Source organism: Megascapheus bottae, chromosome 18, assembly GCF_031878675.1.
Source record: "Megascapheus bottae isolate mThoBot1 chromosome 18, mThoBot2.hap1, whole genome shotgun sequence".
NCBI classification, from domain to species: Eukaryota; Metazoa; Chordata; class Mammalia; order Rodentia; family Geomyidae; genus Megascapheus; species Megascapheus bottae.
In genome coordinates, this window is record NC_143526.1 from 11830573 (window position 1) to 11857120 (window position 26548).

Genomic DNA, 26548 nt, shown 5'->3' on the forward strand with positions numbered 1-26548 from the left:
AACATATATATAAATGCATTGAGCCTCAGAACCAAACCCAAAGCCCCTGCCCTCGTTGTTGAAGGCTTTGGGCTATATCCATCATTGTCCACTGTCACCCATTACTGAGGCTGCAAACATCTCTGAAGGCCTAGAAGAGCAGGAGTTTCTTCTGTCTACATACAGTTTCTATCTGGACAGAATAGGAGGATTCCAGCCAGCTAGTTCATGATAAATTTAAAGTAATTACTGATGTATTAGAGTTTAATCCTGCCGTTGAATGTTTTGCTTTCTGTCTTTGCTGGATTTTGTTGTTATTGTTGTTTCTCTGTTTTCTTTTTCCTGCCTTCTCCAGGATTATTGGCTTTATGCAGTGCTTTGGAACGTGTTTTTTGAATAGGTCTTCAGTGGTTGAGGATATTATGTTTACATGGCTGATGGCAGACTAACAATCACCATTTTTATCAGCTCCAGTGAAATACAGAACTGCTGGCTCATTTTAAGTGTCCTAACTATCTTTCTTCAATATGTAATTACCTTAAGTATTTCCTGTATATACATTTAGAACCACAACTGTCTGTGATAGAATTTCGCTTTAACCACTAAACATAGTTTTAAAAAACTCAGTTTTGCTTACTATGTTTTCTTTGCTCCTGCTGTTCTTGGAACTCTTCTTTTAAAAAATTGTTTCCTGCTGGGCTCATGCCTGGAATCCTGGCTACTCAGGAGGCTGAAATCTGAGGATCAAGGTTCAAAGCCAGCCTTGGCACAAAAGTCTGTGAGCCTCTTATCTCCAGTTAACTACCAGAAAACTGGAAATGGAGTTGTGACTCAGTGGTAGAGTGCTTGCCTTGAGCTGAAGAGCTCACAGGCAGTGCTTAGGCCTGGAGTTAAGCCCTACTACCAACAACAACAAAAAATTGTTTCCTTACTATTTCCAGAACATACTTTTTCCATGGTTTTAGGAACGTTCTTCTGGCAACACATTTTGTTCTTGTTTTTATCTAGGAGTATCTTGACTTTCCTTTCATTTCTGAAACAAACTTTACCTGGATATAGAACTCTGGGTTGAGAGTCTTTTTTCACATTTTTTGAACATGTGAACTCTGTAGCTTGCCTGGTTTCTGATGAGCAAATCTACTGATAACCAGATTTCTTTTCCCACATAAGCTAGTGTTTTTTTCAGCTTTTCTAGTGTTTTCCTTAATTGTAATGTGGCTTCAGATGCATGCCTTGACTTTTATCCTGTTTAAACCTGTAAATTAATGTTTCCTGCCAAATTTGAGACATTTTCAGTGATAATTTCTTCAAGTACTTTTTTCTCTTTCACCTGACTTTCTAGGACTCAAACACAAATGTTATACCCAGTCTTAGTTTCATGGGTCCACAATGTTCTATTTATATATTAACTTTTGTCTTGCTTTCTTTGTTGTTTAGTCTGATTTCTGTTTTTATGCTTTGCAGCTCTTTGATTCCTACCCCTTATCAATCCCATCTGCCAGTAAGTCTAGCCACTGTGATCTTCAGTTCTGTAATCTCCATTTTTGCTCAATATCCTCGGGGGTATTTTCCTGTGACTTTCTTTGTCTTCATCGATATTTTCCTTTCTTCTTGCTTTTTCGTTTTTGGTGCAGGTGATTTAACCTAGTTTTATTCATGATAGGCAAGTACTCTACCATTGCAAAATATAGAAGCCTGCCTTCCTTCCTTCCTTCCTTCCTTCCTTTCTTCCTTCCCTCCTTCCTTCCCTCCCTCTCTCCCTCTCTCCCTCTCTTCCTCCCTCCTTCTTTTCTTTCTTCCTTTCTTCCTCCTTCTTTTCTTTCAAGTCATTTTTGTAATTTCTGCTGAAAAATTTGGTTATGAAGGCTCCTGAAGGCTCCTTTAAAAATCTTTGTTAGATTCTTAACATTTCTGTTATTTTCAAATGGTCTATTGTCTGTTTGTATTCTGCTTCAAATCTGCCTTGCTTTTAGTATTACAAATGATTTTCACTTGAAAATAGCATTTCATATTATTAGAACAGTTGATGTCATATTTAAATTATTTTTTTGCCAGTCCCAAGGTTTGAACTCAGTGCATGAGCACTGTCCTTGGGTTTTCTCAAGGCTAAAGCTCTACCACTTGAGCTGCAGCACCTTCCGTCTTTTTCTATGTATGTGATACTGAGGAATCAAATCCGGATCTTTGTGTATGCTAGGCAAGCACTCTACCACTAAGCCAAACTCCCAGCCCTTTTCCTTGTATTTAATAGGAATTATTTGAGAAAATATATCTTCTTCCTAGAATCATTTTCAGAATCATTTTTAACAGGCTTCCACTTGATGTATATATGGTATTGGGTTAAAAGAATATATTCTATAGCTGACCCAGTGCAAGTTACTAATGAGTATTTTCTAACGGGTAACAAGTGCAGCAGGAAATTATTTTGCCTAATACATTTTCCAATGTATCTCTGCTTTCTATACCTAGGTGGGAGCAAACACTATGGATAATCCTTTGTTGAAGTACAGTGCAAAGGATTACTTCTTCAAAGCAGCCCTTTGTCACTTCATAGTAGATGAGTTGAATGCTAAGGTAAGGAGGCCTGTGCTCATTTTCTGTACACATCTTAAGAAAAAAAAAATCACACAAACAGGCATTTTGTCTTTTTGTTTTGTTTTGTTTTTGCTCATCCTGGGGCTTGAACTCAGGGCCTGGGCACTATCCCTGAACCTCTTTATGTTCAAGGCTAGCACTTTACCACTTGAGCCACAGCGTCACTTCTGGCTTTTTCTGGGTAGTTTTTTGGAGGTAAGAGTTTCGCAGGCTTTCCTGCCTGGGCTGGCTTCAAACTACCATCGCAGCCTCCTGAGTAGCTAGGATAACAGATGTGAGTTACAGGTGTCCAGTTTGTTTTGTCATTCTTGATGTCATTTTATATACATATTCATGTTAGTGTCAAGAAGTAGACTGTATACATTAAAAATGTGACATGTTTCCCAGTTGGAATCTAGTAATAGCTACAAATCTTTTATTAGTTGCCTTAAAGATGTTAGCAAACTAAAAGGGAACAGTAAAGGTATAATAGTATCTTTGTGTTTATTTTGTTTCTGGTGTTTTGTTTTGTTTTGTTTTTGGTCTCACTAAAGCCTTTCAGAGGGTCTCTTTGTATCTCAGGTTGGCCTTAAACATATCCTGTTGCTTTAACCTCCTAGTGCTGGGATTATACATGTATATCACCATGCCTGGCTAAACTAATACCTCCTCCTTTGTTTTAATTTTGAAAATAAAAAAAAAGAAAAACCTTAGCAGCATAGCTAGATGGTAATTAGAAGACAAGTATCTGGGCACCAGACAGATTTGATGTTAACAGAATCTAAAAAGCTATTAAAAAAAATAAAACTAAATCCAAAAGAGAAAGGCATTCTAAAATCCTTTTTACCTGATTTATTTGATATTTGGAGGGTTTTAATGAATAATTTCCCCCATTTAAGGGAAAAATGCAGATACATGGCAGTGACATTTTAAGAAAAAAATTGTATTTACAGGGTTATCTCCAGATGACATCTCCAGAATCCAAAATGATTCTAAAAATCAGTTTTGAAATTACTTATATGTTCAAAATAAATGGTTACCAGTGTTGATCCTGCCATTGAGTTTAGTAGCATACTTAAACACAGATGGTGACATATCTTATGACGTTAATAGAAAGTTGAAATTTTTCATTTCCTCTTACAGTTAAATGTGATGACTAGTTGTGTTCCTTCCTCAGCTTGCTCTTGAGAAATACGAAGAAATGTTTCCGGCATTTACTGATTCAAGAGAATGTAAATTACTGAAAGTAAGTAGAATTGAACTTTAAAGAAACCTTTCTATGGGGTGACCACTCCTCAGTGGTTATACAGTGATATTTTAATCAATGACTCTGCTGACTGAGGGGATCCAGTCTTTTGCTGCTTGTTTGTTGTAGGTCTTTAGAGGCCAAAAGGGTCAGGGACATGTTTTAAAATGGGCTGTTCAAAAATACAAGTATAAACACTGGAACCTAGGTTATGACAACTTGTGAATATTTCCCCAATTTTGTGAGTTATTTAGCAACATCAATTAAGTGATACTAGGTTGTCTCCATGTCTAAAGAATCTACTCAGAGCCTGGTACCAATTGTTCACACCTGTAATCCTAGTTACTCAGGAGGCTGAAATCTGAGGATCGTGATTCAAAGCCAGCCCAAGCATGGAAGTCCATGAGACTCTTATCTCCACTTAACCACTAGAATACTAGAGGTGGAGCTGTGGCTCAAAGTGGTAGAGTGTTATCCTTGGGCTGAAAAACTTACGGATAGTACCCAGGCCCAGAGTTCAAGCCCCACAACCAAAATAATAATAATAATAATAATAATAATAATAATAATAATAACAATAATTTAAAAAGAATCCGCTAAGAAATTAAAATTCTTGGACTTAATTAAAATATTGTGGTTTTTCTTTCATTTTTTATATGCTACAGAAACTTCTAGAAGCTCATGAAGAACAGAACAGTGAAGCTTACACTGAAGCAGTAAGTTAGATCTTCTGGGATACAATATATATTTATATATGTATATATATTTATATTTCAACATTTAAGTTTCAGAAACTTTTTTTCCTTTTTTTATAGAGTAAATTTTGACCTTTTATTTTTTCTGGTATAACGTTGTCATAACTGTTCTGAATCTTAGCTGTGCACTTTGAACATGGAGAATGATATTAAAAGCACAGGAACTCATGACTAAAATCGAAGTGGAAGATAATGAAAAACTGAAGTTTTAATGAAGCCAGGCATAAAGATAGACATACATCAGAGAAGTAGATGGAAAGTGCTACTTTTTGATGTTTGATATATTTCCTTGGAATAATTTCCATTCCTCTTTCCTTGATTAGGTGAAGGAATTTGACTCCATATCCCGGTTGGATCAATGGCTGACCACCATGTTGCTTCGTATCAAAAAATCCATCCAAGGGGATGGGGAAGGAGATGGAGACCTAAAGTGAAAGGTTTCTGTCCTTGTGGCATGCAGCTAATGTCTCTTTAGTTTTGTCTTAGGGCCACTGGATCTTTATGAGATACCCATTTAATGGCTTAATTTTGTTGCACATGAGCCACACAATCTGTGTACTGTCCAAGTGCGTGCGCCCCGCATCTGTGTCACTGTGAAGCATTTGAAAGGGAGGTTTCTCACGTTATCAGAGTCCCCAGAGTTTTTCTGAGTACTTCCGAATCTATATATCCCTGTTCTTTTGATACCGAAAGAGCTCACATTTAATGTTGCCACTTCTTTTTAACATTCTTCCTCTTGAGCCCACTTACTGTCATAGGCATCTGGCTGTATTCTTTAAATGTGTATGTTTAGTTTGGAGTGATTGCCAACCAGGAATTTATAACTTCACTGGAAATTACTTTTGTTCTTCTATGATTATTTTGATGGTGCCAGTGAAGAATTTGCTTGCTTTCTGTATTATTCCCTATGTACATGGGAAAACTGAGACCCATGGGCAGGGGAACTGCTTGCAATGTGAGGAAAAGAAGCTTCCTGGTAGATGCGCTTCTTGTGTTGGTGAATGTCAAAGTGGATTTCTTTGATTGGTACTTAAACATACACAAGTAAGATTTGAGAGAAACAGAACTTTCCCTTTCCTAGATAAAGTTTCCATTTTGAGTTATGGTGAAAAATCAGTTTATATTGGCACCAGAGAGTTTTATTTGGCATGTCCTGACAACTTGCAGTCCTTTCTAAATTGTACTGATGTCACTAGTGACAGATAATGAAATTTTCTGTTGTGTCTGGTGGTAAGTAGCACTGGAATGGTGTCTTTACTTTCAAAGGGCTCTGGATTAGAATCTGTAGATTATTGTCAAGCACTTCCAGGCTAAGGGCTGAGTAAGGATGGGTTGAGGGACTGATAAGTCAAGTTCATCTGGGGTAAAAGGCAGTAGTAGGAAGCATTGTGAAAAGGGCCCTGGGGAGGCAGATGGTAGAGGTCTGCTCAGCCCAGCTGAGGTAACAGTAGTGTGCCAGAGGCCCTGGGGAAGCAAGAAGCTCAATGATGTCAGTGTGACTGGAATCTACTGAGGATTCCTTCTCCCTTCAAAGTTTTGGCACTCTTAATTGAAAGCCAGATGTTACTGAAGGTCAATTTTGAAATGGAACCCAGTTAATCCCTCCTGACTCTTGTTAGAATATCTTACTTAAAAAAGAGCTTGGCCAGGAGTGTGGCCTAGTGGTAGAGTGATTGCCTAGCATGCACAAAGCCCTGGGTTTGATTCCTCAGTACCACATACACAGAAAAAGCCAGAAGTGGTGCTGTGGCTCAAGTTGCAAAGCACTAGCCTTGAGCAAAAGTGATCAAGGACAGTGCCCAGGCTTTACTTAATATATCCTACCACTAGCAATGCACATTTGTAAAAATAAGACATGGGGAGTGGTTTTGATTTTAGTAAGCAACATTTGAAAACTAGCCAGCCAGCATGCTGTTCACAAAGTTCACAAAATGTTTTTGCACCGTGACATAACATTCAGAGCCAACTGCTAGTAGTTTATGCCTGTAATCCTAGTTACTTAAGAGGCTGAGAACTAAGGATTATAGTTTGAAGCCATCTTGAGCAGGAAAGTCCATGACACTTTTACCTTTGATTTACTACCAAAAAAGCCAGAAGTAGAGTTCTGAACTTAAGTGGTCAAGCACTAGCATTGAGTGAAGAAGCTACCATGCACACACACACATAATCTTCTGGTGTGACCATTTTAAGGTGAAAACTACATGGTGTCTTTTAGGGCAAATCTGTTTGCCTTTCCTCATGGTTCCCTAAACAGATTCCTGTCTGTCTGAGGAAGGAGGGGATGTGAGTTTGGGTTTTGTTTGGTAGGTTTTAATACTATTGGTGCCATTTTGCTATGTCAGTCAGAGTTCCATGTTTTTATTGGAATAAAAGCTGAGATTGACCCATGGATTAAAAACTAATTTTTTTTCAAGCACTCAGGAAGCTAATACACAAGGGTCATTAGTACAAGGGTGGCCTAGACTATATACATATAGTAAGACCCTAAACCAAAATATAATTTAGTGTTTTAATATTTCACATGAAAAAGTGAAAGTAACTAAGATGGCAAGAACAGATCCGCCAGAAGATAATGGAGGATGGGGGGGGGGGGGGGAAAGCCTAGACAGAAGTGGTAGAAGTGGGCCAATCCATCTCTTCTCCCCCCCCCCTACTCCCCGCCCCGCCCAGCAGATGGAGGACAGTGCTATATTTTGAGATATCTAGGAGGTAGGCTTCAGAGATTGGTTGAATGTTAATTATGAACCAAATATAACCATTATTTATGTTAGAGTTCTTGTACTTTAGCAAATCTGGGGTTCACTATTGAGGTCAGAGAAAATTTCTTACAGGAAAGCTTTCCTTTTTGTGGCAACATTTTTATAGCTTGTGTGACTTCCTTTTTTTATTTCATGATCTGAAAACAGTATTTTTGCACAATTGTGACCGTGTTGTGGTGTCATTATAACCAAAGTATATGCACCAGCCCTTGTGATCTCTTGTTTCCTCTGGTATTGTACATTTAAGCCCCCCTACCCCCCCACCAGTGCAAGCCTCTGTGACTCTTTAGAGGACCTGGCAGCACAGCATGCCCCAAGTCCTGCAGCCGCTGCCACCGCCTCTGCAGTGTGGCAGTGTGAGCAGTGTGAGCAGCAGCAGGCTTTCTGCCCTGCCACATTCCAAGTTATTCTCAGACAGGAGAGTACATTATGTGAAGTAACCTTATCACATGAAATCTACCTTAGCAGAATGTTTTATGTGAACCTGTACAGTAAATAAAGTGAACATTGTGAGTAATATTTTGACTAGTCTTGCCTAATTGACACAGACCAAATGTAGCTTCCTTGAGGTTGTTTACCTGATCTTCAGTAGTGACATTGCCATTCTCTTGGCCCTGTGCACCATGGTCACTTGATGGAACCTGAGGGCTGAGGTTTAGAAGGAAACCTGGTGTCTTTTGTTGGTGCAGGCCACTGAGTGTGCATGGAAACGGCTGACCTCACTCTCTCATTTCAGCCATGGAATCCTTTGTGGTCTGCCATCACTTGCAAGTTAGGTGGAGGAGTGGCTGCTGAAAGATGGTTGATTTGTTGGGAGGCCAATAGCTCCTAAGACTGACACTCCCTCCAAGAAAGTCATGGACATTTATTTTACTCTCATTGGGGTAGTCAGTGCCTCTGAGGAGCATCAAGCCATGAGCTACTAGAGTTCTAGGAAGAGGACCTGCAGAGCATTGAGTCTGATGAAATGTATTCAGACTTTAGGAAATTCAAGCATGAATGGCAGCACAGACCATCCCAATCCAGAAATCCGGGTACTTTTAGTCATTGAAAGTCTAATTACTAAACTGTCCCTTTTCAGAGAAATCAAAGCCTGCCATTATATGCCTTGATAGGAGGCCTGTATAGATTGCCAGAGCCAGTGGTCTCTGGGGCTGCTGGGGGAATGTGCTGAATGGTCCTTTGCCCTGTGTGGGCTCTCAGTCTTGTTTGCTCCTCTAGTTATATGTGAACAAAGGTCCTTTTCCATAAGAGCCCTCCTCCAGCTAGAAAATCACTTCCAATATAATAGGAACCATTGAGCATAGTTAGATAAACAAGCACTCTTTTGGTTCCCAAAAAGTATGACAAGGAAGAACATTGAACAGGTTAAAACTACATACCCCTTTGGAACTTGGCCCTAAATTGTATTGACAGAGTGGTTGGAACACTACCAGGACAATTCCTCAGTGTTCTTAGTTGATGTCCTGGAAAAAGCAGTCTACAATTATCTAGGCATCATTCCATGCTTGGGACCAATATGCTCAGGGTGGCCTTACATTCAACACGAGTACTTGGATTCAAAGAAACTAAGAAGGCACCCCACAAAATCCCCTGTAGTCAGTGTTTGACAGGGTTCATTGGCTTCTCTGCTCTTGCATATAACTTTACGCTCTTGGGAAAGGGCCAGAGAATGTACATAGCAGACAAGCCCTGGTGCCTGCTGATATTATAGTGAAGAAATGGGCAGGGGACACTTGGACTTATACCTTCTAGCATGCCCCCCAGACTGCTGGACCTGAACTGGGCTGTTTTCCCTCCCTTATTTCCCCCTCCTGAACAGTTCTAGGGAATCCAAGCTGGTAAATCAAACCTGGTACTGCACCTGGCACATTAGCTATATTATATTATTTAGCACATTATGCTTATGCCAATAAAGAATCTTCTCTCTTCAACTATTAATAATATAAAGACTTACAGATCTACTTTTACAAAGCAGACATTTATTAACACATTAAACAATTTTATGTAGAACTTCTAAAACAAATTCAAGACAAAATTCTTCCAGTAGATAACAAAATAATCCTTTAATTCTCTCTCATCAAGATGACTTTATTCCATAAAACAGTACATCATTTGCTGGGAAGGTTCACTCTTACCAAGATTCCAATGGTAGTGTGACCGTCACTATTGTTTTGTTCTGTAAACACAAACAGGATTCAATGACAAGGTCATAACTGAACTTGAAGTAATTCAGAGTCCTGTGACCTTCAAGATCAGATTGTGAAACATCAGTGCCCAAAATGCTTGGTAGTGGCTTCTCTAGTTTCTAAAATGTCAAAGTTACCAGGATAGGAGCACCGAGGAAGAAAGTCTTCCCCCAATGTATCTCAGCGTAGCCAGGTGTTCATCCTGAGAACCTAAAGATAAGGTACCTTCCTCTGAGAAAATCAAAGTGTCTCACAGCAAGTTTAATAAATTAAAGAAAGGGGGGGAGCAACTCTCAAAAGAATTCTCCATTTAAGGCGCTTTTCTAAAATAGGTATGTGACTCAAAGGGCACAGCCACACCAAGGCCTTGGAACCAAACGCCTGGAATAACAAAGTTGAATCCTCTTTTCATTGTGAATTTTTTTTGAGCAATAAAGTCCACTGTGGTATAGCCAAAGAAGCATTTAAGACAAAGTTACTGGTTCTCTACAATCCACATGTTAAGGCATAGTCAGTGAAGAGTGTGCCAAAGCTTCTGGTCCCTTCTAAAGATTCTTACATGCTCCCAAATAAGATTGTGGCAAATACTAGACTGCTTCAACCTCTCAGTGTGGACATGAACAAGTCTCAAATTTCTGGGAATTAAGAGAAATTAGAGATAAACCTAGCAAAAATACTAATAATCTAAGGTTTACCAGTCATCTTTTTGCTACTTATGAATGAAATAACTACCCAAGTGTACAAGTGCCTCTTCACTTCTCAAGTCTTTTGCAAAAATAATAGTAATACTAACTACAGTTTTACTAGACTCTTTGGTAGGACAGCTTTTACCTAATTTGAATTTTAGGAATGAAGCTGAACAACCACATTTCAGTTCAAAAGGTGGTCCTATGACAAACTCCCCAGCTACACAGGCACTGTGAGTGGAGCTATTATGCCTTATAAAAGTTCAAGCTGTCATTCCTTTTTTAGTGTCTGTAAGTGGGATTAGGGAGGAATGACCGAAATAATTCATTTCTTCGGTCCCACTCAAGGGTCTTCTGATTTGATTGGACTCACAAGGAAGAAATTGCTGAAAATAGGTAGACCCATTCTAATTTCAGCTTACTAGAAAAATATCTTAGAGGATCAAAGAAGTAAACACTCAAGGAAGAATAAGGCAGGGCGAGACCAGGAAGACTATTAACAGCAATTTCATGAGCTGGGTCAACGCTCTGTACTCTGCAATTAAGACAAGCAGTGGATTAAATATCAAGAGAATCAAGCATTAGAAGGATTGGTGCACACAGCCTACAGCAGGTTTAAGTGAGCTTATGTTATCTGCCTTGCTTGCTGATAAAAGTGTAGCTGCGATCATGCAGATCCGAATTTTTACAGGAAAGCTTCAGAAGTGGTATGATAAAGCCATGCAAGTGAGTGGATGTTCGGGAACATCTGTAGAGGTCATTCTTGCGCACCTCTGCACACCGTTCTTTTTCTCAGCTAGTCTGGAATTCCCAAGAATATCACAATCCCATACAATCACAGCTTGGTACGCAACAGCAAGCTTTCATTCCATGTTGGTCAGAGTGTGAAGCTGTGTGGGCATTGAGTCTGTCTGTGGAGTCAGCTCACTGAGCTCACTGATGGTGGTGGTGAGCAGTGTGTCCTGAGAGTCATTGGCCTTGCAGGTTGTGTCTGTGTTTTCATGCACGGTGGGTACACCACCTTGGACAGTGGCCAGGTTGTGAAAATGGCCATTTTCTGCAAAAGATAGCAATTTATCTGAAAGTTTGGGGGATGCATATTCTTCATCAGGCTGCTCTGTCTTATGATCTTCATCATTCTTGGGGGAGCCATCTACAATAACAAGGAAAGACTTCCATGGAGTATTCTTATCGTGTATCTACAAATCAAACACAAATACAAGTCACCATTATTGTCTCTGTAACTCTCACAATGTACAAATGCTTATTTAAATAACAAGTACAGCTTGTAAAATAGTCTCTTTGGAGTCAGACATGGTGGCACACACCTGTTTATCCTAGCACTCAGGAGGAAGACGCAGGAAGATTGAGTTTGAGGCCAGCCCATGCTACATCATGAAACTAACAAATTGCAGTTCTATTGCAGTGAAATCTGTTAACTATCAAACAGCTGATTACCATTGCCACTGTTGGAACGTATCTATCAGGGGCTTTGCTGGCCTTGGACCTTCTTTCACAGGGTAGAAGGACTACAGAGAATGCCTAAGGAGCAAACAGCTGCTGCCTCCTCTCTAAGGGGAATGGTGACAGGCATTTCTAGTTGATCAGGATCAAGGACCAGCAGGGTTTAGGATTTCATTCTCAAACAGGCCTCCCTCACTCACTGAGGTGTGCCGCCGGAGCGTTGACTTGTCAGTAAATGTCCTTCCACATGCATTACACATAAATGGCTTCTCTCCTGTGTGGATGCGATGATGGCGCTGGAGGGCGTTAAGCTGGGTGAACTGCTTCCCACACTGGTCACAACAATAGGGCCTTTCTCCTGAGGCAGGAAGAGAAACAAACAGGTGGGTGATCTCTTCAGCTCACTGTATTAAGTCAGTACAAACCCTGGACTCAAGTCTCCAAACCCCTTGAAAGTGTTAGCACTCCCACCTAAGGAAGGCTGTGTTGGGAACAACTCCAGGGTCAACTGATGGAGGCATTGATCTATTCCAAGATACCAAAAGCCAGCCAAAATCCTTGCCAGCGGTTGATACCATATCTATAAAAATGATAATATATTTCCATGACAAGGAGTAGAATTTGCAAGTCACATAGTAGCTCAGTTCGTGTGTGCTTATAACTAATATACAGTTAAGAAACTTGAGTCCTTAGAAGTATAGATGTGGCTCAAGATCTAGAACACCAGTCTTGAGAAAAAAAAAAAAAAACACCGAGGCCCTAAGTTCAAGCCTCAGTACTAGCAAAAAGGAAACAAAAAAAAAAAAAAAAAAGGAAGGAGTGCTATGGCTCAAGTGGTAGAACACTAGCCTTGAGCTGAAGAGCTCAGGGACAATGCCCAGGCCCAGAGTTCAAGCCCCATGCCTGCAGGGGGGTGGGAGGGTGGGGGGGAGAGGAAGAAAACAATGAATGGGAGGAGAGAATGCAGGAGAGAATGAAGGATGGAAGGAAGGATGGAAGGAAAGGACAGGACAGAGGGAAGGAGGGATGTTGAGAGGGAAGGGAGAAAAGGAAAAATTTAAATCCATACACACATTAACTATTCACATGGCAGACAATGTCACTTGTCTGACCTTTTCAATAAAAACTCCACACCCCAGCTGGGTGCTGCCAGCTCCCACCTGCAATCCAAGCTATGCGGATGACTGAGATCTGAGCATCATGTTTCAAAGCCCGTCTAGGCAGAAAGGTCTGTGAAATCACTTAATCACAAGAAAACCGGAAATGGCGCTGTGGTAGAGCCACTAGCCTTGAACACAAAAGCACAAGGACTACCCAGGCCCTGAGATAACACCTCCCCCCCAACCCCCGCAAAAAAAAAAAAAAGCTCCAAAGGGACTTGGCTGTCCCCCATATGTACACACCAGTGCTTCCGTTCTGTAGGCTCTCAGAACAATCAACTACAAACTCAAAATTAAAAAGAATGCCAAAGTGCATATGATTTTTCCTAATGCTTCTAAATACTTCTGGAAAGACTTTCTTCCTGAGGACACTGCAGCCATACCTGTATGGACCTTAATGTGCTGATAAAGAGAATTCCGCTGAGCAAAAGTCCTGAAACATACTTCACATTTAAAGGGTTTTGATCCAGTATGGATTCTATTGTGGTGTTTTAAATACTCCTTAGAAGCAAAACTCTTGCCACATGTTTCACACATAAAAGGCCTTTCACCTACAGGAAAAGATGAAATAGAATTAAAATCAAGACAAGCATTTAAAAGAAAATTGGAAAGAGTAAATTCACAGCTAGCCCTTGGTGGGGAGAATATGATTTTTCTAATTAAAAATATCATACAAAGCCAGGTGCGGTGGCTCACGCCTGTAATCCTAGTTACTCAGGAGGCTTAGATCTGAGGATCGTGGTTCAAAGCCAGCCTTGGGCACTAAAAGTCCGTGAGACTCTGATCTTCAATTAACTACCAGAAAACCGGAAGTGGCGCTGTGGCTCAAGGGGTAGGGTGGTAGCCTTGAGCTGAAGAGCTCAGGGACAACACCCAGGCCCAGAGTTCAAGTCCCACAACCAGAAAAAATAAATAAAAATAAAAACAAAACTATCATACAATATTTGTTCATGCAAGATGCTTGCTTTTTGCTGAAAGGTGGTGTAGAGCATTGAACTACAGTCAGCCAGTCACATCTGAGAACTTCAGTCATTCCAAACAAGAAGATAATTTCTTTCTCTTTAGAAGACTTGGATTGTTTTTAAAGTAGATCTTTATCAGAATTAAAGTTCCTCTTAAAAGGAGAGGAAGATTATAATGGATTATCATAGACTACTTCAAGAGCAGCAGCTCCAACTCAACCGAAGAAGGCAAGAAACAATCTTAAATACTAATAAATATAATTCTTCTGTTCTCACAACCAGGACTCAGCTACTTAAGAGACATAACATGATTTAGAAAACATTAAAATAGGAGGGAGGGAAATGGGTACCAAGACATGTGAAAGGGTATCAATGTATGTGAATTAATGCACCTTCTATCTGGCAAATATCATGTAACCCTTTTACTAATTACAATAAAAAACAAAAAAAGAAAAAAAAGAAAAGAAAAAACAAGACAAAAAAAAGGCCAAGAAAACATTAAAATAAAAATAGTGACTAATAAAATCATAATATTCTTATCAAATTACCAATTTTAATGCTGTCCTTTAAAATATTGTATTGTCTCTACCCTGCAACTTCCATGAGACACAAATTCTGCTCATTCTGCAGTCTAGAAATTTATATCATTAAATAACTCAACTCTCACTTACATTTGAACTTGAGGCCAGTGCAACAGTACTTACAAGTAAAACAATAAGTAGAGGAAGAACTGGTTTAGGATAACTATAGCTTACAGATTCTGATCATTAGTTTACTTCATCAAAACTTAAATTGGGTGGCTGGGAGTTTGGCCAGTTGGTAGAGTGCTTGCCTAGCATGCACGAAGACCTGGGTTTGATTCCTCAGTACCATACATAGAAAAGCTGCTCAGGCCCTGAGTTAAAGCCAAAGATTGGCAAAAAACATAATTAAAAAAATAATCCCTTTATATCACCAAAATCCGTGAAAGAAAGAAGCTAATTCTATCATTATCATTTATATGATAATTTACCATAACTCATTTTCTTGTAGGTATAATTAAATTTTCAATACAATTGGAATTAACTGTATACTTGGTACATTTCTAAATTCATCATCCATGATGTTTCCAGACATTCAGTCCTTTCTCCGCCAATCACTTTACTGAATCATTTCTTGGATGTTTCCAGTTCTATCTTATTATAAATGGCAAGAAAAGCACTGTAGCTTTTCTTATATTTTGGACCATTTCTTTAGGGCTGATTGTTGGAAAAGCAGTTTCAGGCTAGAACTGGTACAGATGATTCCACACAGCTGGACACCTAATATCCATTTGTCGGGTCCTGATGTCCTGGGGTGTGGAGGCCACGGCACTGTGGACAGCAGGAATGCTCATCAGTTCTTCTTCCTAGCTGGAGAAGCTAGAACATGATGTTAACCCTCATCACCTCGGGGGATGCCAACATCTCGCTTAGCCAATGACATTTCCCTTCTACAGCTAGGAAAGACATTGAGTGACAACAGTGTTGGTATTTACCTGTGTGGCACCTTTTATGATAAATCAGCATATGGTTCTGAGTGAATCTTGCACCACATTCATCACAGACAAACGGTTTTTCCCCTGTATGAATTCTGAAAGTACAACATTCACATAACTTAGGGGTGTATTTCAAAGCTAACTTCGCAATAAAACTTCCCATCTGTTCTGCAAAAATCATTTACTCCAAAAGATCTGATGAGCGTGACAAAAGGAATAGCTGAAGTCTATGGTCTTTACCCCCAGATAAATTAGTTTCTGTACAAGATCTGACATTTAGTATATAATCACCTGCAGCTGTTCCTGGGCCATATTTACACTGAAGAATAGGCACAGGAAAGAGACTACTATGCTTTTGAGTATTCCTCTTAAATACTGGGGAACACTAATATGTATAAAGCTTCCTTGTTTAGGAAAGTCAGCCACACCGTAGGAACTTTTGCTGACAAAGGACCACATGATTCAATACTTTACCATCATTCCACAGTATGACTTAACCAGTCTGGAAAAGACAGTTGCTCTCAAAATGCTGAAAGAACTTGGTTTCTGGAGAGTAGCATTTTCAATAACAACCAGTATGATGAGGCCATCAACCACACTAGACTAAGCATTCCTAAACAAGTTTGATCTGTGGATTGGAGGTGGGGAGGGGGGCATGGAGAAGGGTTACTGGTAGTGGGGCTTGAACTTAAGTCCTTGCTTCTTCACTCAAAGCTGCTGTTGCTACCACTTGAGACTCACTTTCACTTCTGGTTTCTTTTTCTTTTCTTTTTTGCCGATTAATTGGAAATACCAGTCTCTCTGATTTATATGCCAGGGTTGGCTTTAGGCCAGAATCCTTAGGCCTCAGCCTCCCAAGTAATTAGGGCTACAGATGTAAGCCACCAGCAAATGGCATTTACTTACTTATTTATTTATTTATTCATACTATACAAAGATTTGAACTCAGAGCCTCATGTTTACTCAGCTTGCTTACTTGGCTAGTGACCACCCTCTAAGTCAGCTCTTTGCTTAGAATTTTGGAGATGGAAGTCTCATGAACTTTTCTGTCCAGACTGGATTCATGTATCAGTCTTTCCGATCTCACCCTCCTGAGTAGTTTAAGGTTACAGGCATGAGTCTTCAGCACCCAGCTTCCTAAACAGTTATCTTAAACATCTTAAAAGATGAACACCATGCTACCTCCACAAGGACTAGTCTAAGTTTAAAGGCAGACCTAGGAGAACCGAAAAACTTCAGTGCTTGCCTGGAATCCCCCCACATCTACAAGAGAACTCTGGAGAAGTTTACTGTAAATGAGCAGAAAACCCTGATCTGTTCTGACTTGTGGAGTGACTAGACCACTTCACACACCCTCAGAACTTAAAAGGTTATAACCACGGACAACCCTGATGACCCTGACTGGTCATCTCCATGGACTGTGGGCACCAGGGGTTCACAGGAGTTGGTCGATGAGGAGGAAAGGAGCTCTAAAAGGGGTATAAGCAACTCCAACCCTGCCCCCAAGGATGGAGAGCTTCTCACAGCCACTGTAGTTGCCTGCCGTGGCATAAGGGCAAGCCGACGAGTGTGATGTCTAGGCGGTGTGCAGAGGCCTCTGGGCCTGGATGAGCCCTTAAACTTCACCACCCCCTCCCCTAGCAGCGTTTCCAGGCCCCGCGCCCCCCTCCCCGTCCCCGTCCCCGGTGGGGGGGGCGCACCACGCACCTCATGTGCGTCTTGAGCGCGGACGGCTGCGAGAACTTGGCGCCGCACTCGGTGCAGCCGTAGGGCCGGTCGCCGGTGTGCGTGCGCTCGTGCAGCCGCAGCGCCGTCTTGGAGCTCAGCCCCTTGCCGCACTGGCCGCAGCGGTGGCGCTCGCCGCCGCCCTCGTGCACCTGCACCACGTGCCGCTTCACGTCCTTCTTGCGCTTGAACTTCTTGCCGCACAGCTCGCACGGGAAGTGGCGCTCGCTGCTGTGCACGTGGCGCTGGTGGCTCTTCAGGTTGCAGCGATTGGCGAAGGTCTGGCCGCAGGTGTCACAGCGGTAGGCCACCTCGGTGGCCACGCCGTGGTGGTGCTGGACGTGCTTCAGGAAGCTCTTCTCGTACAGGAACGCCTTCTGGCAGCTGGTGCACTGGAAGTTGCTCTTCTTCTTCTCCTCCTCCTCCTCCTCCTCCTCTTCCTCCTCCCCCTCCCCTTCCTCCCCTTCTCTTTCCTCATCCCGTTCCCCTTCCCCTGAGGCTTTGGGCAGCGCCTCCTCCACCTCCACACCAGCACTGCGACCCTCGTTTTGCACAATGGGTCCCATCTCCGTTCCCAGAGTGTCTGGGCTTTGGTCCTGGGGACACCTGTAGTCGTCCTCTGCGTCGTCGTCCTCTTCTTCTTCTTCTTCTTCTTCTTCAGCACTTTTCTGCTGCTCTCGGAGGCGTCTTGTGTATTTCTTCTTAGGGATTTCCACAAACACCTTCCTTCCAGCCAGCCTTCCACTAGCCCTTCTGATTTTGGGGTAGGGAGGCTTAGCCACCTCCTTCTTCTTATCTACTTTCTCCTTGGCCTTCCTGGGTGGCATATCCTGGGGCAGGCCATTGCTGACTCTCTCCCCTGGGTAATCTGTGGAATCTACAAGGCCGGCAGAGTGAGCACAGTCCCTGGCGGTGACAGCACTTGTCCTGGAGCCGAGGGCAACAGTGACCTGGGGGCCACTACTCGCCTCCCCCTCCTGAGACTCTGAGAAATTCTGCAATTCTAAGAGGACTGACTCTAGCATCTGCTTCTTTAACTGAAAGCACGTTTCTGATAGGTCCAAACACTTCAGCTTTTCAGCCATTTCCAGCATTCGCTGCACCCGATCCTCTTCTACTTGTACCTTGGCGGTGTAGACAAACTCTAGAAATGAAGCAAAGTCAACAACTTGTACTTCATTTAAGTAGACGTTAGTCCTGGTACCAACCACAGTCTTCTCATTAAGGAACATCTCCTTAAAAAACTTGCTGGTGGCTGCCAACACTGCTTTGTGGGCCATGAAGTCTTCACGGACTCCCTGATACTCAACACTGACTGTGACGTCACACAGATGGCCCAGAAGGCGGAGCTCATGCATTTCATGCAGAATGTTAAAAGGGGAGGACTTTGACTCCAAGAGAACTGCACCACTTTCCATCTTTCTTCTTCCCCCAAACAGCTTTAAAAACAAAAACAAGAGTTGTTTCATTTGCATTCACAGCCACTGGAGTAACGAGAGCTTAAGTGTAAAGTAACAAGAGCACTTAACTATGAAGCTTATTTCAGTTCTTCAAGGGATGTACACTGATTAACAACCCAAATTTTCTCACTGAAAGGTTCAAATCACATTCCACTTCTTAGCAGGTTTCTGAAGTTCCTGGAATATTCTTATGACATTTGCATCCAAACAGACTACTGGCAAGATTTTCCCCAATGATAAACACAAATGACTAAAGTTATGACTAGGGGAATACATTAAAGCAGTCATTTGCTTATCAAGGTCCTTGACTCAAACACACTCCTAAGGCTGTAAGAGAATTTTGATCAGGAAACCAGATAATGAAAATGAAAACATAGCTGCCACTGCCTGGGGAGAGAAATCACTTCTATCAGTGAAAGTAACTGATAAAACACTCCCCCCCCACCCCAGGAGGAAAATTTTCCATATCCTAAGGCCTCTAAACACACAATTTGAATTAGTTACTCTACAGAAATAATGCACAAAATTTCCATCACTTTTATAAGCTGGGTTAACTTGAACAGGTAACTCAACCTCTCTGGACCTTAGCTTCCACCTCTGTAGAAGGCTCACAGGTTGCAGTAGGGGTTCGATGAATGCAGCACCCCTATATGCTTATAGCTGTGCCTGAAACTTGCTATTATGATCCCCTCTTCACAGATGAGGAACTGCACATCATTTGTGAAGACTGAAGCCTGAGCCTGGTGAGGCTCTTTGGGTTCAGTATACCTCTGCTAGGCATGTATGAAAAGCAACCTCTGCAGAAGGCAGACTGCTTGCATCCTAAGACCTCTTCCCCTGGGATCCCACCCTTCACTCTTGTGCTTTTCCTGAGGGCCAGCTTTCCCTTCCAGGTTCATTCTGACTTTCTGTTCCCGGATTCCACCTTCCTCTTCCAAATCTACTTAGGTTCCTGCACCCACCCAAACACTGCTACCCACCACCCAGATTTTAGACATTACTTTGGATTTAGCATCTCTAGAAGCTCCTATTTCTGAAAAGTCTACCCCACCCTTCTCTGATCCCATCAAAGACACTGCTCCCACAGCCACCAGCCCCCAAACATGGCCACTGTGGCATGCAGATGTAGAATCAGCATCCAGAAGGCCAGAGCAATGTCGCCTGAAGGAGACTCGCTTCTCGGTAAACAGAACACTGAGGAATCCCAAGTCAAAGGGCACAGTGGGGTGAAGGGGGGAGGGGGTGATCCCACAGCAGCTTGGCGACAAAAGGCTACAGATGGCTCTCTCCCTCTCTCTCTCAGCTTTATGCCCTTATCTGCAGTCCCGACTTCCCCATTCCTCTGCCATCAGTCCTGGGAGAGGACATTACGTCCTTACAGGTGGCCTGGCAGAGACTTCTCAAGTAACGAAGTGGGTTTTCCGCACGCTTTCCTAGTTTGCCTCGGCCTGGAGAGTAAGTCCAGGCCAGAGCAGAGGCTATCCGCGGCCTGGCGAAGGCTGCGTGCGTCCCATAGCAGTTCATTAGCATTCTGGCTGCCTTCCCGGAGCACCGAGCGTCTGCGCTAAGGTCTGCAGGCAGCCCCCGGAGGGTCCCGGGGCGCACGGGCCAGGGCCCTCCCCAGGAACTCCCCCGCTCTACAACTCCCGCCCCGCAGCAGAGAAAGCCTGGTTCCCCCGCTGGGCTTCAAGCCTGAGTCGCCATCGCCGCGCTGACCGCGCCACCCCCACCCCGAGCCAGCCGCTGTCGCCTCTATCTTGCAACTCCCCGAACCCCGACCTCCCCACCCCCACCGCAGCACCCTGAAAGACCGCAGGGAGAAAGAACAAATCACTGCAACCAGGGTCAACCCTCCTCCCCAGCGCAGGCATCCGGGACCGCATGATCTGGCCTGGACCTCGGCCCAGGCGGTCCCCAGCCTTGCTTCTGCTGCATCCTCACACACCGGACAGCCAAGCGCACCGGGCCGTCAGGAAGCGGCGGGAAGGAGAGGGGCCAGCAAGGACCCAGCGTTACGGTGCGCTCACCTCGAAGCCCGCAACCCCGCCACCTTCTCCACCTTCGCTACCATCGGCTGGACCAGGCCCACAGGAAAAGCCGGCCTTGCGGGGCGGGGTGAAGTCCAGCGCGGGCGCCGCTTATTGGCCCCCGTAGGCACAGCCCCGCCCCTCACGGGCCCCACCTCCTCGAGGGTGAAGGAGGGGCTGCGCACGCACGTCCAGCTGCAGAGGCAGTGCCGACGAGTTACGTAATCTGACGTAAGATGGGCGGGGCTTCCGTGGTTGGAACGCCAGACAGACCAGAGCCGCGGGGCAAAGCTTGAGCCTGCGCAGTAGACAGCCACGGCGCTAACAGAATAGCTGGGGCCCTGGGGCTAGTGGAGAAAGATCCGGGCGGGACACTCCGTGACCCGGGTGAGGCTTGGAGCGGACCAGCTTGTGCGTTAAGATGAGGTCTGCCTGGGTGGCCCTAAGACCGCGACCCTCCTGATGACCTCTGCCTCCTCCCGGGCACATGGGGTAACTAACATGAGCAGCCACTCCTGGCCCCTTGGCTCATTTTTTAAAACATTAATTTTCTTTTTATTATTGAGTTGCAGAAATCCTCATTTTAGAGGAAAAGTCCTCTGTTAGGTAAACGACTTATAAATACAGTTTCTCAATATTTAAGGGGGGGGGTGGTTTCAGGTACCTTATAGATGACAAAAAACAAAAAAACTTCAAATGCCTCAGATGAGTTCACCTCCCCTGGCTCTTTCCCTCCAGCCTTGTCTTTTGTGCCCTGAAGCCTTCCTGGTAGTTTGAACCATTCTCCATTTGTTGAGTTCCCTGGAAGACTTCCTAGACTAGACAAAGACTTTTGTTTCCCGCATCCCATCCAGGAACAAATCAAGGCCTTCTTCTTGTAAGCATATCCCCTCCCTGTAACTGTCTCCAAACAGAGTCCTGGTGTGGAATAACAATGAAAACAAGGACAACATGTTTCTTTCTCCCAGGGAGTGATGAACCATGCTTTGCATGTTACTGCTGCCCCTCATTTCTCAAAACTCCAGAAGGGGGCAGTATCTCTCTTTTATAGAAGAGAAAACAGAAACAGAGATGTTTAATAAATTTAGCTAATCACAAAGATAATCCTAGAAAGCACAGTGCCTGGATTTGAACTCTCAGAACACTAGTTCTGCCCAGAACAGATCATCTCTCCAACTACACAAAGGAATTGTTTCTTCGCAGATAGAATAATATAAATGGAACTAAATAGAGATTCTTAATGATTAATGATTAAGAAGCATGTCTTTGGTTTCATAAATCCAAAAGTGATTGTGAAGTGTGTCTGGAAAATAGATTGGGGGGGGGAAGCAAGAGGAGACAGAGGGAGGTGTAATGGTGGCTTCTGAAAAAGCTGGATAGATCTGGCCAGCTAAATCTACCTGACTGATAGATAAATCTGTCTGACTGTACTACCTGGTCTTGATTTCCGCCTGGTAGTGGCTACATGCCCCTTGCTATAGGCCACTTAAACACACCATTCTGCTTTCCTCTGTTCTGCAGTTAATACCTGCATACAGCTTCAGTCTCCATTCAACTGTCTCCTCCCTAGGAAAGACAACTTCAGTGCTTTGACCAGAATGGAGCCCATATAAATGCATTATGAAATGAATGACTACATGGCCATTCATCTGTTGACGGGAGTGTAAACTTGTTCTGGAAAGCAGTGTGGAGGTTCCTCAAAAGACTAAACAGAGAGCTCCCCTATGACCCAGCAATCCCACTTCTGGGCATTTACCAAAAGGACCACAAACAAGGCCATACTAAAGCTACTAGCATAAACCATTGCACTATTATTTACCATAGCTAAGATATAAAACCAACCCATATGCCTCCTCAGTAGATGAATGTATTAAAAAAATGTGGTACTTATACACAATGTAAGTCTATGCTTCCATCAGAGAAAATGACATTGCCCCATTCATATGGAAATGTAAAGACTTAGAAAACATCATATTAAGTGAAGTAAGCCAGACACAAAGAAACATAGGCTCCATAGTTTCCCTCATTTGTAAAATTAGTATATGTCTAGGATAGTCCTAGCAGAAGCTCACAATAACTCAATAGCCATGTACAGATGACCATATAAAATGATGCTAATCGAAATGAACTCCAAGATATGGGAAAAAGAGGTTTTTATTGCTTTTAATGCACTGTGTGAACTTATTACTTTTTTCTTTCGTTTCTTCCCTCCTCTCCCTGTGTCACTGTATTTAATTTTGGTACCCTGGGTCTGATTTGGGTATGTAAAAGGAACAACAAAATAGTAAACAAAGGACAAAGGGTGAACCATTGTATCAGCGATACTCACAAGATAATATGTTGGAAATGAACTTTACAACTTGTGTGTGGGGGCGGGGGAGTTGGAAGGGAGGGGAAGTCAAATAAAAATGAGGGAGGTGGTAACAATGTTTGACCAGAAATGTACTCATTACCTTACATATGCAACTCTAATCCCTCTGTACATCACCTTGAAAATAAAATTAAATAGAGAGCGAGAGAGGGAGAGGGAAGAAGGGAAGGAGGGAGAGAGAGAGAGAGGGAGGGAGGGAGAGAGAAAGGGAGGGAGGGAAAAAGAAAAAGAGAGCGAAACATGTAAAAGCCACTGGATCACACCTGTAATTCTCTCTACCGGGAGGTTGATATCTGAGGATTGTGGTTCAAAGACAATTAGCCACTAGAGAGCCAGAAGTATAGCTACAGCTCAAATGACAGAACCTAGCCTAGAGAAGAAAAGATCAGGGACAGTATCTGGGCCCTTGATCTCAAGCTCCAAGATTAGTACCAAAAAGAAAAAAAAAAAAAAACAACTCCCCAAAGAAGATAAACATGCAACTTTCCACAGGCCTCCAGAGCCTTGATTAGAGATTAAAACATTAGTAAAATGCTACATCTAGATCAAGTTCACTACCCCTTAAGGTGAACCTCTTCCTGACCTATATACAATCTCCAGACTCAAAGCAGTGTACTGGCTCAGGGGATCACTTATTGCCAACCCTTGGACGTGATGATATACTAACATATGCTCTCCTACTGACAAAGCTGAGCCAGCAGCACTCGATTTTGACACAGATCCTTCCTTGGTATCTTAAATTTTGTTTTCAAAAAGATTTTTGGTGGGGCCAGGAGTTTGGCCTAGTGGTAAAGTGCTTGCCTAACATGCACAAAAGCCTAGGTTTGATTCCTTGGTACCACATACATAGTAAAAAGCCAGAAGTGGTGCTGTGACTCAAGTGGTAGAGTTCTTTAGAAATCCCAAAGACAGTGCTGAGGCCCTGAGTTCAAGGCCCAGGACTGGTGAACATAAATAAAAATAAATAAATAAATAAATTTTGGGTTTGATATGTATGGCCATTTGGACAGAGTGAACTATGGCTGACACCAGCCTCCTCCCTGTCCTACATCATCTCACATGGTTCCTCCTTTCCTGCCTGCCAAGAACTGAAAATGAAGGTAGCATCTTTCCAGCCTTCTGGTGACAGATGCATGTCCTCCATGTGGCAAAGGTGCTAAGCACTAAAGACTGAAGGACGTAAAAAAGGTCCTTTGCCTATTATGTTTTCTAACTATAGATACTAACCTTAAAGAACTTCTCAAGACACTTTGATGGTTGTTGCTTAATTTAAAATAATGGAAAAACATGCATAAGGGCATTTACTAATTTAACTTTTTGTTGTATCACACTGGCCATTACCCATGATTACACGTGCCAGTTCTGGAACTTTTGTTTTTTTAATCATCCACACCAGAAACTGTATCCATTAAACAATTATCTACCCTTCACTCTAGTGCCTGATCCTTCTACTTTTTCTCTCCATTAATTCATTTATTTTAGGTACCTCACATCAATAAAACTGTACAATACATGCCCTTTTGTGTTTGACTTATTTCACTTATTTTCAAGATTTATCTATGCCATACTATGCATCAGGATTTTATTCCACTTAAAGATTCACTATTCTGTTATATGTATACCCCTCTTTTTTTATTTTTTTTATTTTTTTTGCCAGTCCTGGGCTTGAGCTCAGGGCCTGAGCACTGTCCTTGGACTTTCTTAAGGCTAGAGCTCTACCACTTGAGCCTCAGCACCACTTCCGGCTTTTTTCTATGTATGTGGTACCAAGGAATCGAACCCGGGTCTTTATGCATGCTAGGCAAGCACTTTAACCACTAGGCCAAACTCCCGGCCAGCCCCTCATATTTTTTAGTCATCTTGAGGTGGAAATAGATCAGGGAAAATGAATCAGAGACGAACACTGCATTAATAACCTGATTAAAATATGCAGGCACTCATTAAGCTTTACATTCCCTCCGGAAGCTACATTTAGTCAAAAGAAATAAAGGGGGTAGGGTATAAAGAGTGGCTCTCTCCCTACTACTAACCTGGTCAAATAAATACTGTACCCTGGGACCGAGCAAGGATATATATATATATATATATATATATATATATATATATATGCCATGGGGCTTGAATTCTGGGCCTAGGGGCTGTCTCTGAGTTCTTCAGCTCAAGGCTAGCACTCTACCACTTGAGCCACAGTGCCACTTCCTGAGCAACTTAAAGATACTTAAGTAACTTAAAGATATTTATCCAGAATGAAAGACACTTCTAAAATGGACTCCTCTAAACACAAAAACTATTAGTAAAGAAAAATTCGTATCTCAACAATGTCCAATGTCTTTAAACAAGCATCTGGTAGAACTCATGCTTCTTTTTTTTTTTTAAGAGGTGAAGAGTGTTCAAATGTTAATAAGTGCCGGGGCCTCCCGGCAGCAAATTGGGGTTCCTGAAATAAGGGGCAGGGACTGGAAAAATTAGAAGAGAGACAAACACATCGGGTCCAGGAGGTCTGCAGCCCAAGCAAAAACTGCCGCCTCGTTTATTCTTAACACAAAGTTTTTATCCCCTCCCGAGACCAGGGCCCTCCCAGGTGTTACATCCAGATCGTTAATCAGGGAGCTGTTGAGGGTTACATTCATATGGTAAATCTCAGATCAATTGAACAGGAGAAGGCCAAAAAACAATAAGACAATCAAGCAATTATCTGATGCAAATCAAAGTACAGTTTGTTTCCACTCTTGCTCCCGACAAATAAGTACACCAACCTTGAGATGATAAGCTACAGCAAGACCAATTAAATGTACCAGCTGTGAGATCAGAAGGGAGTGTCAGATCTGAAGAATCTGAAGAATCACTCCCTATCTACTTTTCACCATAAATAGACTGACTTGAGCACTCCATTTCCATCATCATATGTGCATGCATGTATGTCTGGGTTAAGTATTATCTTTGCTCTGCTTTACCAATAAACTTTCATGGTGTCTACTGCAATGTGTCCTTAAATTATTTTTGGTAACATCATAAACTTAGTGCCCAAGGACCAGGTAGAGGCCTCCTTCCTAGAACTTCTCCCTAGAATATCACTGGTTTAGGTAATAATGTCATTATTGATGAGTAGGTTGCTTCCATCCTTTAGCCATTCTGAATTATATATATATATATATATAATATAGATAGATAAATATATACACACATAGTGTGTGTGTCTGTGATCCTGCTTGAGTTTAAGTACGTACTTACAAATAGAAATGCTGGATCATGTGTTAATTTGGTGTTGTAACTTTTTTCTTCCTTTTGTCTATGATTACATTTTTCCCATATTCATTTGAACCAAACTTTTTTGACTGGTATATATTAATTGTCCAAAGCAGTTTCACTGCACATGCACATGTGCTTTGATCAAATTCTCCCCCTCAATTATTATTTTTTTGTGCCAGTCCTGGGGCTTGAAGCCAGAGCCTGGGCACTCTCCTTGAGCTTTCTCAAGGCTAGCACTCTACCACTTGAGCCATAGCACTACCTCTGGCTTTTTCTGTGTATGTGGTATGAAGGAATCAAACCCAGGGTTTCGTGTAAGCACTGTACCACTAGGCCACACTTCTAGGCTCCTCAATTATTATTTCTGTTTTTCCTCTTTGGTGATACTGGAGTTTGAACTCAAAGCTTTCTGTTTGCTAAGCATGT

At 42.5% G+C, this 26548-nt stretch overlaps 2 protein-coding genes across 3 annotated transcripts in view; one reads left to right on the forward strand and one right to left on the reverse strand.

The window, feature by feature from the left end:
* The window catches only part of Napb (NSF attachment protein beta), a 35719-nt gene extending 30253 nt beyond the window's left edge, over positions 1-5466 (forward strand). For both annotated transcript variants that reach the window (XM_090351911.1, XM_090351912.1), the window contains 4 exons: positions 2449-2553; positions 3731-3799; positions 4465-4515; positions 4878-5466. In XM_090351911.1, the coding sequence (XP_090208037.1) occupies positions 2449-2553; positions 3731-3799; positions 4465-4515; positions 4878-4988 (336 nt within the window). In that variant the 3' untranslated portion in view covers positions 4989-5466. The remainder of the gene's footprint in view (positions 1-2448; positions 2554-3730; positions 3800-4464; positions 4516-4877) is intronic.
* A 3812-nt stretch (positions 5467-9278) lies between these two features.
* On the reverse strand, positions 9279-20576 carry Gzf1 (GDNF inducible zinc finger protein 1). The gene is made up of 6 exons (XM_090351913.1): positions 20503-20576; positions 16998-18454; positions 15291-15385; positions 13196-13363; positions 11853-12010; positions 9279-11387 (listed from the first exon to the last, which is right to left on the reverse strand). Exons 2-6 carry the CDS (start codon positions 18431-18433, stop codon positions 11052-11054), a joined length of 2193 nt encoding a protein of 730 aa, XP_090208039.1. The 5' UTR covers positions 18434-18454; positions 20503-20576; the 3' UTR covers positions 9279-11051.
* Positions 20577-26548: the final 5972 nt, after the last annotated feature.

What these genes read in the sequence shown, in the direction of transcription:
- Gzf1 (XM_090351913.1), bottom strand. Translation starts at nt 18,433, where the DNA reads ATGGAAAGTGGTGCAGTTCTCTTGGAGTCAAAGTCCTCCCCTTTTAAC. An exon ending in GCGCTCAAGACGCACATGAG is followed by an intron (nt 15,386 to 16,997) that starts GTGCGTGGTGCG and finishes TTGTACTTTCAG; the next exon opens with AATTCATACAGGGGAAAAAC. An exon ending in CGCTCCGGCGGCACACCTCA is followed by an intron (nt 11,388 to 11,852) that starts GTGAGTGAGGGA and finishes TTTGATTTGTAG; the next exon opens with ATACACGATAAGAATACTCC.